Source organism: Triturus cristatus, chromosome 12 (genome assembly GCF_964204655.1).
Source record: "Triturus cristatus chromosome 12, aTriCri1.1, whole genome shotgun sequence".
Classification (NCBI taxonomy): domain Eukaryota; kingdom Metazoa; phylum Chordata; class Amphibia; order Caudata; family Salamandridae; genus Triturus; species Triturus cristatus.
In genome coordinates, this window is record NC_140595.1 from 664,706,761 (window position 1) to 664,722,356 (window position 15,596).

Sequence of the window (15,596 nt, forward strand, 5' to 3'; positions counted from 1 at the left end):
TGTGTGTGTGTGAGACTAGCATAGGTTTTGTACAGGAAGGGTACCCTTCCTGTACAAAATACTATTCTAGACACAAGGGAAAGCGTTTTCCACTTTGTATGCGTGCTGCACAGTGCAGCACGCAGGCAAAGTGGGAAAAGGAAGGAGAAGTTAAAGCATTTCTCCTTCCTTGCACCTGGTTTAAGAAGGCGAAGTTTTCTCACGCTAAATCCAATCTACTGTTTTTAGTAAATTGGGTTTAGCGTGAGAAAGCTTGGGTGGTTGCATGGCCATGCACCACCCTTGGCACGCCCCCACGGCGCAAAAGAATGCGAAGCAGCTCAATGCGCTGCTTCGCATTACTTTTATGTTATTTCCAGCGCTAACCAAGTTTAATGCTGGAAAGTTAATTAGGAAAAAAGATTTTGCGCCATTTTGCATCACTTTTGTGACACAAACATGCCGCAAAACCTTAGTAAATCTCACCCTTCATGTTCAAACAGATACCTGGCACCATTCTGGCAGTGGCTGTGAAGAAATTGAAAATGCTTTCCTTCAAAGGCTGTAATTCCAACTCCCTTGCATTACTGCACAGATCGCATGCATCCCCAGTCTCCCTCAGACTGACCTGAGAGGGCAGTCAAAGCCAAGGTAGACCATCCTTTAACATTTACTTCACTTCGGAGACCATGCCAGGCAGGAGACGACTTGACAAGTGAGAGCTTCCCTTAGTGACACACCACAGCAAAACCAACATTTGTTATTCATTTTTGTGATGCAAAAAAACTGAGGGCCCGATTCACAAAGGGACTTACGACTCAAAGTTACGAGTGCGGAATCTCTGTACTGAGCACTGCAGTGCAGAGATTTTACCCAAAGAGTGAAGATTCTGCCACGAGTGTGAAGATTCCGCATTCCTAACTTTACGAGTCATATGTCTTTTTGTGAATCGGGCCCTGAATATCTGGCTGGGCTGGAATTCACTATTCCCATGAATGGCTTGCAATAAAAGCCATATACAATACAAGAATTAGAGACCGGGCTAATTACAGTTATGATGGGCTTTCCTATATCACGAGTGGTGGCTCCTCTGCTAAGGCGGAGGTGCGTTGCCCCACTGCTCTTAAAGAAGTGAAAAGGGGGAAAAACAATGATAACATGGTTATTATCGTTTCATATTTGGTTGTTGTGGACTGGGTTAGGGCGGGGTGGGGTAGCTGGTGGTTCAGGGTGGGAGGAGGAATGGGCTGTGGACACTAAGTGTGCATGACTGCTTGGCCGGCCGTTTCGGCCAGCCAAGCAGTCATGTACACTTTGCATATTCCCCACCAGGCTGTAACAGACAGCCTGGTGGGATATATGAACAGGCTCTCTTTCCCGATCTGACTGCCGATCCACAGCGCTCAGACCAATCACAACGCTGCATTGCAGTGTTGTGTTTGGCTCAGGGTAGCCTGTGTGCCGGGTGCTTCCTGCAGCTTCTTCCGGACTGGAGTCAGGAAGAGCGGAGAAGCGGAAGAGAGACACGGTTGTTGGAAAAGGTACGTGTTTGTTTTTAGATTTTCAACCGCCCGCCCCTCCTCCACTCCCATGGACCACCACTGCATATTACATATTACTTACAGCACAGGATGTACACGTCACCAATGGAGAGCCCAGGTCTACTTCTCTGTAGCCAGACGCACAGGTGCATTTTAGACCTAAAAAAAGGACAAAAGAAATATTGATTTACACATTATTCAGTCATATCTTACAGTCCAGAATTACAAAATCTGACAATTCGTCCTGCGTATATACTATGTGTGTGTGTATAAAAATGTGGACAAAATCGAGCTAAATATTCCTGCTGCGACCCCCGGTTTAAGCTATTCTAAAGATGCAGACTATAAACAGTTGCAATATTTCCCCACAATTTCATGGAGTACACATATAAAACCGAAGTCTTGTAAATAAGTGTACCCCTTTTAGCATTAGAGCTTTTATGCCTCTTTGTGCCCATGGAGCTAAAGTTCATGTTGTATTTTTTTTACAAATGATACAAATATAAAACTTAGCCTTTATAAACCAAATAACATTAAAATAGATATATTTTGTTACATGTGGCCTACAGTTCTTTGTACTTTTCATTTCCCTGAGTGGGTGTGTAGTTCTCTAATGCCTTATGGACAATAAGGATGGTAACCCTATGCATTTTACACAAGTGGGCATATTTGTGCAAACACAAACCCTTAACACTGTAGTAGCTGTAGTTAAAATAGTTAAAATGCCATTGCTATCGTTGGAAAAAATATTAAAATGTGTTTAAGGTTAAGTGGGCTCTATTCATCACCTTTGGGGTGAGTAACAGTTGTGCTTGTAATGTGGAAGGATGATGAATACCAGCAATGAAATTGCAGATCTCTAAGCAGTGCTGCTGACCAAAAGCCAATGTCCAATATAGGAGGTGTGATTTGAATGACTAATTTAAAGTTCAATAGTGGGCAGTTCTCTCTACACCTGTATGCATGTGTGCACCACACACACCCTACATACAATACAAATTAAAAAGAACACAATTTAAGAGTAGTTATTGTCACAAACTAAAACAAAAAAAAATCACTGATATTCCCAAAGTTTTTTTTCGGACCACAATCCATAACTCGCACAAGTGCCACGCAAACCATAACGTGCGCACAAAATACAATAATCATGAACTCAACCTTAATGCAGCAGATGCAATTGCAAATGGTGTAAATAATCTTGCAGATGAGATTACATATCATGTTACATTTACCACTTTGAAAGAGATAACTATGAATGTAATATTATTTATTGGTTTGAGTATGTGTTGTTGTAAGAAATTGTGTTATTAGCTTCACAGGATGAGGGTCCTTCACAAGTAAGACTGATCTCGCTTTACTTGAAACCAAGTATCCCTTTGTAGCACTTGACTTTCTCAGGTGAGGTAATCAAATAGTGGCGGTTGGCATGTCCAGAGGGTGGTAGGGCGAGTGACACATTGAAATGTAAAAAAAAATTAAAACAACTTACCTGCGAACGCGATGCAACGTCCTCATCCTCATCGATGGCCTTCTCTCCTTGAGGCAGGCAGACAGGCTACAAATTCCCTTCATCAATCCTAGTGTTGCTCTCACCAGAATGAGAGCAGTGCTAGGAATGGTGGAAGCAGCCTCACTCGGCGCTCCACAGCACTCAAAAGGCTTTGGCTTTCTCTAACTTAGCTGTTTTAAGAGAGCTGGGTTCGAGAGGTTTTAAATACACAGGTGAGGCTGGCCGTCGCAAGACGGCAGGCCAAAAAAGACATGCGCACCAGTGCTCCTGGGTTCCCCCCTAACACATTGAACTGGTGCTGTAGTGCCCCTGCCCTTCTGGGCATTGCATGCTAAAGTTGAAAATAAGGTAACTCCAAAAAATTCTGGAGCGCACCTTTGCTTACAGGCAGTGTGTTTTTCCAAGCCACAACTTGTGCCACACCAAAATGTATTTCTTTTAATTTTTTTTTTTTCCTGATGGCTCACCCAATACCTGGCCTGAAAATCTGACACGCTGGAGCCTAGCCTGCAAACCCCATAGAGACGGCTCCGGACAGCTAACACTGTTTGGTTGCCAGTGTGAAAGCTGGTGATTTTCCTTCTCCCGTTAGAGATGGAACACAGCTCCCTTGGCTCTCAAGCTTCTACTGGAGAGTGTCAAAGCACTCACCTCACGGGGCCCTCATGTTTGGCCTGGGACTCCCTGTACCGGGGGGGTAAAATGTCACAGGGTTCTGCTCTTTACTCAGGGCATTGAGTTGGGAGCGTGGTCGCGCTTTAGACATTGTTTGGCTTTGTCTTACATCGGTCCTCGGCACCCACAGGGCCGGACTGTCCATAGCGGACATTGGGCATTTGGCCGGTAGGCTGGAAGGGTGGGAGCCAGTTTTGTTACAAGGAGCCAGGTTTGCAGCAATGCTGCAATATCGGATCCCAGTAACAAAAGCAGCAGTGCTGGCGGCCAGGTTTGTTAAGCAGCATTGCTTCATGCTCGCTTGTACAGTACCCCCTCGCTCCAACCCCAGACGGCTGACAAAATTGCCAGGGCTGCTTTGGGTTCCCAGTCCAACCCTGGATTCACATGGCCATTTTTGTGCTGCTTGTGCCCCTACGGAGATGGGAGGCTCTGGGGACATTTCATGGAGTATACAGATGGGTGCCATGCATGCCCGATCCTCCGAGGGGACTAATCTTTGCTCCCATTTCTCTGGATCTGTTGGGATGTTTTTGACAGAGAATTTGGTCTTTGGCTCCTAGTGGCATGCTTCAGCCACCAGGAATGTTTTTTTCAGGCCTCCTGGCCTCTTAGTTTTTGCATTTTTTTAGGAGAATGATTTGTACTGCTCTCCCTCCTCACACAAGATCTGTCTTCTGTCTGTCTGGATACCTGGCTGGGGTGATAGAGCGCCACGTTATTCAGAAAATTGTAGGGGTGCATCATATTCACCGTTAGTCTGCACCCACATATTAATCGAAATTGTATTAAGGTGTGGCTTAGAAATGTATTACTCAAATCTGCTTATAATAGTATGATCAGACATGTAACCATGCTTTTCATGAAGAGCAATGTCATAGTTCACTGCAAATGTATTTTAGTTAACGCATAATGATTGGTTTCCATGTAATGCAGTGCATTAGGTTTAAATGTGCACCATATTAAAGTCTGCACATGTAAATTGCTTTTTCATATATAAAGTGCAACGAAGTTAACGCTTATAATGTGATTTTAGAAGAGTAGGTTTAAAAATTGTAGAGGCCTGATCGCATATACGTTTAAAGAGAAAGGCCTGTTCATTTCTTATGTTAGCTAAGTACTGTAGGCCGAAAATGATTTCCCTTGGTAAGGCTTTGGTTTTCAGGATGTTAGAAAATCTTGAAGAAGTGGAAAGTTTCTAGTTCTCATGTTTCTGTTGCAGGTGCAAGGACACTTAGCTCGTTAGAGAGACTAGGCCTTTGTTTTAGGAGTTAGAATGGTACGAGAAGCCAATATGGGAGTACACCGGAATTTAAGGATGATACTTTCGGCATAGCAGGTGCCTGGGACCCAAGGTCAAGATAACCGTCGCTGGAGGGGATACAAGTTTCAATGGAAAAGTACTGGAAGAAGACCTGGCTGAAGAGGTGTGCCGGAGGGCGTGTTCTTTGTTTTTGGGATTTTGTATTAAGGGACAGTGCCCCGTGGGTTGAGCAATTGAGGCTTAGATGGGAAGCTAGGAGGAGCATCTTAGAGCGAGCTCTGACTAAGTGAATGCACTTTTAAGGAAGTCTTCACTTCTGACACCTTTTTACTCTCTTGCCTGGGAGGGAAAACGCTAAGTAGGAATGTCACCTTAGAAATAGAGTAGGGATAGACTAACTGATTTTCTTTTTAGGCTAATGACTTCAAATATAGAGACTGGAGTAATTATCACATTTCTGATGCTACTGGAATTAATTCTTCTTCTTATTCTGAGTCGGATGAGACTCCTGCGTAGGATTTATTTTGTATTAGTGCCCATTTATTTTCTTCACCTTGTACTGAGGTGTTTGGATGTGCAGTTATTCTTGGTTGTAATAAATTCCCAAAATTGCGATTCGGAGTCAGTGGACCTTTCAGAGAATAAAGTAAATTATTGCTTATGTGTTAAAATTTGATTGCCTCCCCTCTACACTATTTAGCAGATAAAAAGATCCTGTCGACCTGAGAGGATTCTTGGTGATGGTAAGGTAGATAAGAATCCGGCGTCATCAGGGGTTTCTCTCAGCAGCAACCCTAAGAACCCAAAGTAGACTGCCCTCCCTGCCTGCATCCGCCAGGTTCCAAAGCCTCTTTTTGCCACTTGCAGGGCACTTGAGTCAGAGGAAGCCAGAGGCCCACCCTCCCTCTGTATGTCACACTCATGCAGGATCAGCCCCAGGAAGATTAAAGAGAGCCTTCCTAAATCACTACCAGCAGACACATCCCACTACTGTTCTCAAAGGGTGTGGAGGGGGGGCAGTGTCACTCCCCCTGAGAAACACATCCTAGTCCTTGGATGGCAACTAAAATCAGAAGTCCTTCATTCCATCTTTGCAGTAGGAGTCAGGTGTCTTCTCTCTTCCAGCTGGGCCTTCTTCTGTCACTGCTTTGTCCAGGTCCCGACTGTTCTTATAAGTCTATCCCTTTAACATGCATTTTTAAGTGGCAGTGGAAACTTCTAGAAGGTAGGCCCTTCTGCCCAATACTAGGGTGGTACACCATCTCTGCTCCAACCCTCCTACACAGCATTTTGAAATTGCAGATGGTGCATCCAAGTGGTCTGTTCAAAGACGTTATCTGAGAGCCTGATCATCGCCCCTAACTGCCAGAGTTACTGGACCCTTCCCTCTGAAACCTCAGATAGCATCACCTTCTGTGACTGGCTTTAAAGGTCTGGCTAACCTTCCTTGTATTTATGGCATTTTACCCTTGCCAAGTAATTAGCACTTAAAGATTCCATCCCCGCTCTTTCCTCTCCCAGGAATAAGCATAATTACTGACAAATGCCCCAGCCTTTTGTGTGGGGATGCCTTTGATCCTCCAGCAGAGTAATAAACTTTGTCCAGCAAGATAGTTCAAACAATAGAATCTAGTCAGGAGAGGAATCAGAGAAAAATGATTCTTCTTGAAGTGCCACAAGGAGTGCAGACGTGGAAATTGATTTCATATCTGATCTAAAGGCCTTCTGTGTATGTGCTTTACCCACGCTTGGAATTTCTGCCAATGTAAGGAGCAGTGCTGCAGCAGCAAATGATAGATGAAATGCTGAATGAATCAAGCATTCACCCATAGTCAAGAGATCTAGGTTAAATCCATCATTCTTTTGCTCACTACGCCACCCCAGTTTAGACCCAGCCACATGCAAATCAGTCTTGACCCTGCTCTTCATTGGAACAGTCAAGCCTGAACTGCCAAGCCGGATCCTCCCTGAACCGGAACCAAGCATCCTGGGACCGTTTTCGGGGTAACACCCCTCATCAGCCAGGCAAGATTGAATCCAGTGGCACAGCGAGCAAGGGACCCACATCTGGGCATACCCATCCAGGGTTAGGAGCAGGGCACCGTGAATGCATCGGCCGAACAGTGGGGATGTGGATGCTGTGATATTTTGCCGTATCAAATAGCTGGAGACATTACCATGAATTATGTCACCCCATTTGGATATATAATTTTGAGTGAGACATTTGATTTTTGAACAATCAATAAGCTGGAAAGTGAACGAGCACGGACTCTGTGATTTATTGCTCTCACACAGATGGCAGATATTAAAGGGCGGCATGGGATAGTGTTTGCCTTCTTTATCTGCTCCTTTATTTGCAGTTGATTTAAATGATCAAAACGAAAGCGTGTGCAGATGCACAAGCTATTTGAGCAGTATTCTGTAATATATGAAGATGAATGGGCGAAAATGTTTTATCACAAAAGAAACTTTGAAGCCAAATTTCAAGGTTCCATGTGATTTATTCCAAAAGTAGAAATGGCAACATGCTTATCCTCTGTTTATTCTGATGTGTTTCAGCTCTCCTTGTGAGCCTTGTTCACAGGTGTACAAGGTTACTGAGTAAAGTGACCACATCATTTAAATACAGGCTGTGATGTATCCTAGTAGTCCTTAAAGCATACATTAACTAGCATTCACTTCGAATAGAATATTCTATCTTTTTCTTCACAGTAGTATTGTGCATTACATTGAGGTCAAATACCATCAAAACACTTTAGTTGCAGTATAGTTTGTAGTGCAACATTGCTGGCAAAATAAAGTGACTATGTGCATTTAAAATATAATGTTAATTTCATCTGCACTACTGCCGTGATCTTTAATGGCCCTTTAAAGCACAGGGATCAGAAATCAGAAAGAGGCAGTCACATATCCCTCTTTCCTCCCTTGCTTACCTTTTATTAGCTAAATTAATGCAAGGGGACAGCCACTCTCCCGGGAGCTGACAGCTCTTACCAAGCAAACATAACTCCACTTTCTGAAAGCTAGAGCTGTCAAACTGCTCTGGCTTACAGAAAGTGGACTGATCATCTGTTTCCCTGCACACAACAATACGTGCAGTGAAACAGATGAGCACATTGTTCCAGCAAGCAGGGAGCTGCTGTTTCAAGCAGCTCCCTGCTTGCAGGAGCAATGCCGGCTCCTGCAAGAGTCGGGAGCCTTCTGGGGCCTTAAAGATCCCATTGCAGTCCCGGGGAAGAGGAGGAATAGGGAAAATAAAGGTCAGAAAGAGGCAGAATAAGGGTCCGAAATGAGCAGAAATAGGCAGAATAAAGGTCAGCAGCAAGTGGAAATAGGCAAGATAAAGGAAAGAAATTAGCAGAAAGAGGTACAATAAAGGTCAGAGAAGCGCAGAAATAGGCAGAATGAAGGTCAGAAACTAACTCAAAGATGCACTCACACACCCACTCATACTCCCAGTAAATACACACACACTCACAGACCCATTTAGACACTCATGCATTTACTCACAGACTGACATACAAACACATGGAGGCACTTGCAAACACACTGAGACACTCTCACATCCACTCACAAACCCACTCAGATACTCATGCACCCACGCATAGATCAATTCAGACACACATGCATTTACTCACCCAGTGAGACACTTATGCAGCCACTTCCAGGCCCACTCAGACACACACACACACACACACACTGAGAAACTCACTCACACACCCACTGAGACACTCATGCATTCAGTCACAAACTCACCCTAAAAGGTTACAGGTTACAGTTAGGAAATACATTTTAAAAACCTTAGAATTTCAATTAAAAAACCAAAGGCTACAGGGACGTTATAGTTAAGAAATATAATTTTTTTTAAAACATTAGAAATTCATATAAAAAACAAAGGTTACAGGGATGTTATAGATGGGAAATAGAAGTTAAAAAACCTTTGAAAGTCATTTAAAAAAACCAAACGATATAGGGCAGTTATAGTTAGGAAATATAATTTTTTTTTAGACGTATAAATTCACTAAAAAACCAAAAGCCCAGGGAGGTTATAGTTAGGCTCAGATTTCACTCATACAAAGCCATAGAAAATCAGCAGTTATAGTTACTTGAGTTAACTATAACCTATGCCCCAGCAATGCACTACCTATGACCTCAAATATTACATCACTCATGACATGGTCAGTGACATTGCAAATGACATCACTGATGACATCATCCACAGAACCCCTCAGACACCCACTCACACCGCCCTAGAACCTCTCATACACCTGTTCCCACTGTCACGCAACCCCTCACATACCCATTCACAGACCCATACCAGTACTCACACAACCAATTACTCATCCATAGAACCACTCCCACATTCACTTACTCATATAGCCACCCCTATACCCACTCACTCACTCACTCACTCACCAATACAGCCACTCACACATCAGGTCATGAAGACACACACCCACTCGTTCATCCTTACAGCCACTCGCACACCCATTCAATCACCCATACAGAAACAGAAACAGCCACTCATTCACCAATACAGATAACCACATAGCCACTCATACTGCTACTCGCTCTAGAATACAGCTAGTCACCCACTCACTTACCCATACAGCCACTGACACAGCCACTCACTCGTACACCCACTCACACACCCACATAACTACTTACATACCCATTCACACATCCTTACAGCCATTAACACACACATTCATTCTCCAATACAGCCACTCAAACCTGCTCACTCACCCATACAGTAACTCACACACCCACTCAATCTCAGATAGTGGCTCACACAGCCACTCACTCACCCATACAGCTGCTCACATACACACTAACAAATCCATACAGCCACTCAGACATCCACTCACACACTGACACAGACAGTCATACAGCCACTCACATGAGATATGTTAGAAATAGTATGACTGATTACTAGTATAGAAACAATACTAATAATAGTAATTTAACTTATGCTGTAGCTTATTATGTATCCTTAAGTCTCAGAAACATTTACCAAACACTTAGGGGATGATGTCATCAGTGAGGACATTTGAGCTGTCATCAGTGATATCACTGACCATATCAAGAGTGATGTCATGTGCGAGGTCAAAAGCACTGAATTGAGGGGGCATACGTTATAGTTAGTTTTGGTAACTATAACTGCTGAATTTCTATGGTTTTGAACGAGTGAAATCTGAGCCTGTAACCTTTGGGGTTTTTTTGCAATGGAGCCAGGTGAGAGGAACGCTGCTGTCTGTATGACCTTAGAACAGACAGCACCTTATGCCCCTCTGAAGATCGGTGCCTTGGCCCAGCTCATCCATGCCAAACAGAGGCCCAGCATAACTTCACATATGTTGTGAAGGCATCTGCGTGGTAAAGGCTGTGTGGAAAAGGCAAGCATGGTAAAGGCATGCGTTGTAATGTCATACAAGCTGAACAAAGGGACCGGGCATTTCAATTTTGCCTCTTTATAGCAGCAGCTTTTAAAGGGTACACTCACTGGACACAATTAAAACTTTATCGTTTTTCAACTTGTCTGAACAGCTAAGGTGTCACAGAGCCACACACTTACAGGCCTTGCAGAGCCCAGGCTACCCCAATCACAAGTATGCTTTCCCTGCAGGCTCTAGATTTTTTGTGTGTTTGTGGACTGATCTGTTCTACTTTCCAGTGCTGTTGGGCCCTATCTGTTCCTATGTTATGTGATCTGCACCAACAACAGTTTCAGTATGAAGCATTTTTGCAACCTGCCGGCCATCACAGCACTGCAGTCACAGAAAGGTATTTCATTTTATTCTACTTTTTGCATCTACAGCAATGTGTTTATGTTACTCCTTCACCATGACATAGCTGTAAAGTTGGTCTGTTTGATTATTTAGGACATTTTCACTGAGCATACATGTGACATTTCAATGACTTATTTGTGACAATTTAGCCCCAAATCTAAGTTGCACTGTACTGATGTGGTACAAATTCCACACCTATAATTACTGGTACAGTACGGTAACATCCTGCCAGTATGGTGGGATTATTAACAAAACCCCTCAGAGTGAGGAATAATTGTGTGGACCACGAATTACTAATTGGAATTTGCACTCTATTCCCTAATAAGAGGGCTTTAAGATGCACTGCTCTGAGCAGGTGATCAATATGTAAAGGGGCTTCTGTGCTAAACAGAGGAGAATGGGGGGTGGGAAGAGACTATGTTAGCTGTGAGGAGAGCATTACATGCACTTCCATGCTTTTCCTGAGGATCAGGCAGGGGCTGGGAAACTGCTCTAGGCTGCAATGCAGCCCTCTCCTAATGCAATGTTAGTGGCTGGATTCTCCAACTGGGAAAATCGATCCAGTTGTTCCAGCATGTTGAATTCCACACTGGAATTCTGCTATGCTCAAATCATAATTGTGGTCTGTGAGTGACACTTCATTGCAAAGAGTGTGAGTGAGAAGTTGTGAGGATGAGGAATTCACACATTCATATTTTTAAACCTGTGGCATCTTTATGAAAAGCCTGCAAGGATTATTTTTTCAAATGCAAGGGGGAATTAAAAGAATGTGTCCACCCAAATGGGAGGTATTCTTATGGCCTCTGAGACAGCCAATAGTCTCCTGTCACTTCTCAGCTGCAGCACACCCCTGTTTCCTTGCATCTGGAAATCCCATCCTATAAACCAGGACTTCTGTTGGCTAATAATGCCCACAACACTGATTTGGAGCAGCATTTCTTGTACCCAGGTCCGCAAACAGTAATGACAGAACTGAGAGAAAGTGAGTAAAGCATTCTTACTGATCACTTCTACAGCTCACCAGAGACTAGCAGCAGATGGACACAATAGGTCAAGACAGCACACACCAGCCTTTTGTTTGTATTTGAGTTGGAGCATTCAATTGATTGATTTTTTTCTACTGTAAGGCTTGGGTAACATTCGTTTTGCAAAGTCCTGAAAAGGCCACAAAGGATAATGCCGAAACGCGTCAACCTATATCTTCCTGGATTATTGTCTGACAGGAAAAGCAAACACAGAATTTAAAATATTTTGATAGACCGATGACAGTTTTACACAATTCAGTTCTTTACTTCATTGACAGGTCTATTGTAATTAGGCAATTTTACCTGGAGACGGTTATTGGGTCACCATTAATAAGGGTTTGTTGTCTGTCATCGCAGATATACTGTCTACTTGAACACTACAGCTTTTTAATAAAACCTGTGTTTTTGCCCAAAAAATCATTAACCCTAAATAAAAAAAACTAGACATGCTCTGTAAATTTGTCGATCAGTTGTTTCTCCGTTTCCCCTTTTTGTAAAGCATGTTTTATAATCCTTTGTTGCCAGTGATTTTCTTTACTGCAGCACAGCATGCCTCTTTGATAAATCTCACACAGAGTATCAGAACAAGTAGTGATTTAATTCTTAAGAGTGTCTTTTTGCATCATTAAGGCGACAAATAATAAGTTGACTTTATTTGGGAATTGCATTGATTTCTCTTGCTAGAGCTTTTCCTTTAGCTGTTGTTTTCTAGTTGGGTAGCCTAGGCTCTAGAGCATTATATGGGCTTTCCCCCTCCTTTTGTTGTCGAAGGAGACTGGGAGGGCTAGACTGGCCCCTATGTTGCAGGGCATGTACTTACATGCAAGGTGTAGAGTAATGGGTGGGGGGACAATATCCACTTGCATGGACAGTGCATTTCAAGACTGTAAATCAGAATCATTGCTTCACTTTCTCTGCTGCTGCTGAGGCCACACAGGGCTGGCCTGGTGCCTGGAGAAGAAAAGAAGTTCCAGCAAGAAAAGTGCCCTCATTGTAAGTCCTATGGTAATTGTGATAGGGCCAGTAACAGCCATGACCAGTCTAGTCAGTAGTACAACATCGGTAGTAAATCCATAGACCTGGTGCATTTCACCGAGACACTTCAGCCACTGAAAACAGCCAAAATGACTAGTTGAAACTTTGGGGAAAATGAGGAATTGTGACATCCATTTGGTGTGATACTCGTGATTTCCCTGATTACTCCTCATTCCTGAGAGCATCCAGTCATAATCTTGGATTGCGCAATAATTCTAATCCGACTGGATTTAACCATGCCCTGTGTATCACTAATTTCTGGGATCGGGTGACATTCATCATGATTGTCTGAATCTGTGGTTGCCTGTGGGGTGTTCTGGGTACATGGAGTGTACCCTTCTATCTACAGCAGAGTGTCCCCTAGTTGGAGAGGCATGCTGGCTGACCTTTGTTCCCAGACCACAGGGCCTTCTGTGGAGCCTGTAAGCTTTTCATTTCTTTGAGTTAAATTACCTGTCAGAGCAAGGGCCTATGGAAAGACAGGAGCATGGAATAGGCTATGTGCATGGTGGAAACATGGGAGAAAGAGCATGAAAGAAATGAGAGTGAAGGCAAGAAATTGAATTTAAGATAGAGAAGCCAGCAGAAAGAAAAGGTATTGAGCTATCCAGTGCAAGTAGGGTGTAGTAAGAAGATGAACCAGGATGTAGTAGCCTGAGTGAGGATGTGGCAAAAGGAATGACCGAATGATGCAAGGTCAGGAGTGAGGCATTGAAATAAATGGAGAGAGTAGTGAGGAAAGAAATGGGAACAAGAGTGAGAGAGATGAAAACTAATAAAGGTGGATGTTAGAGGGAAATTATTGAAGAAGTGGTCCGACCGAAGATAAAGTCTGGAAGATAGATGTCAGGGGATGTTTGAGGTAGATGTGCAGTAGCTGGAATGGTATGGGATATACAGAAGTGAGAAGATTAAAGAGTTGGAGGAACTAAAGGGATTTTGCTAATTAGTTGTCAAAGATGCAGGTAAAGATTGTATGAGATTAGGCTGCAAGAACTCAAGACTTGGTGTTCTAAGTGAAATGGGGAAGGAGGTGAAAATAAAAGGAACATTTGGGAGGTAATTTAGGAAATATGTATCTGAACATAGGACATGTAGAGATAAATGTGAGAGAATGAAAGATGAATTTGGAGGAAAGAGGAAAAGTCTAGACCAAATAAGAGTGAAGGGGGTTTAAAGAAGCAGTGTCAGATGCAGATCTGAGAGAATGAAAGGTGGATGTTTTGGGAAAGGCATTAATAATGAGAGTGAGAAAACGAGAGGTGGCAGCAGGTGGGAACATGTGAAAGAGCAGTGAAAATAAGACGGAGTTGGATATATAAGGGATAAAGTACACCCTAATTTACATTATAAGGACATTGCAAGTCACCAAGGAGTTCCATAAACATATAGAGGAACAAGGCCAAAGGTCAAGTTCCTTTATATGGTTTTGGAACTGAAAGGTGACTTGCAATATCCTTATCATGCACACCAGGGGATACTTTATCCAAAATAAAACATGGTCACACCATCACCTTTCCCGCAAACCACTTAAAACCTTGGTGCGTAGCTCTCTCATAAAAAAGAGTGAGCATTTTTGCAAACATGAAGAATAAGAATCAAGCTCTAGTGCAAAATTAAACACATAAAAACCTGTTAGATATGTTTTGCAAAAAGATATTAGAAACAGTCCAATACAAGTAATTTTAAAAAAGATAAAAAGAAAGCTGCAGTAGCTCGGAACGTGTGGAAATATGCAGAAAGATTCTAGCTTTTCTCTAAGTAGTGCAAAAAATAAACATATTCTCTTGGTTTTTCATTGTAAGCTATTAAAATAAGGCTGAAGGAAGAAAAGCAAGGTTGCATTTGTTGCTTTAAACAGCTGCTCTAATTATGGTCTATGACATGACCTGACTTGACTTTCACCTTGGCTGCTGGCTCTGGCAGCATCAGAACTCTATTGGAGTAACCGTACAAAATTCGAGTTCTGATGCCTTTTCTTTGTAATTGGCTACTTAGTGCGTCACAAGTGGCGGATTATAAAGAAATGAGTGACTACCGTTTATACAGGGATTACAGAATTCCAAGCATTATAACAGAATTACAGAGGCATGATTAATATGTAAAGTGGGAGAAAGGAGAGATAATCATAGGGTGATATAGAAAAATTGCTAAAGTATGCTTATAAGATGAAAAGGTGGCAATTACAGAAAGAGGAAGAAGGAGGGCAATAAGAGAACTGCAGCTGTGAAGGTGAGAGAGCTCGTAAGGCACAACTCTGAGAAATAGAGATGATGAAAGCAAGAGACATGGAATGATATGATAAAAGTATAAATGTTATATTTAAATTTTGGACAAATTTTACGTTTTTTAACTGTACTAACTGTGATATAACCAGGGTCAAAGGCCACAAGGAATCACTTCCAGGTAAGGCAAAATGGGTCAAATGAGGTTACTTCCTGTGTGATGTAATGGGGTCAAATGGCATTAGCTGTCACTTCTGATACTCTTTGAATTTTGGTCAATCATCCTCAAAGAAGGCCCCCGACCCTATACATCACTCTTTTACAAGGTTCCTGATGACTCCATTTCTTGAGAGGGACTTCTAGCAAGTCCTGTTTGTTTCGGCTAACATCACTAAGCATGCTTAGACTTGCAGTTTTATTTTTCCCTTGTTAAGCATCTGCCTATCCATTCCAACATGTTCCTCGCTGCTGGAGGAAAAACAACTGACTGCAAGAAAAACTTTAGGCAGGAAAAACAACTTTAAAAGAGGTTGCTTATCAACCATTAGCAGAG

At 42.7% G+C, this 15,596-nt stretch overlaps 1 protein-coding gene across 2 annotated transcripts in view; it reads right to left on the bottom strand.

The window, feature by feature from the left end:
• Positions 1 to 15,596, bottom strand: part of LOC146780066 (meckelin-like) — a 400,358-nt gene that overhangs the window by 373,586 nt on the left and 11,176 nt on the right. For both annotated transcript variants that reach the window (XM_085637891.1, XM_085637890.1), the window contains exon 2: positions 1,603 to 1,679. In XM_085637891.1, the coding sequence (XP_085494017.1) occupies positions 1,603 to 1,679 (77 nt within the window). The remainder of the gene's footprint in view (positions 1 to 1,602; positions 1,680 to 15,596) is intronic.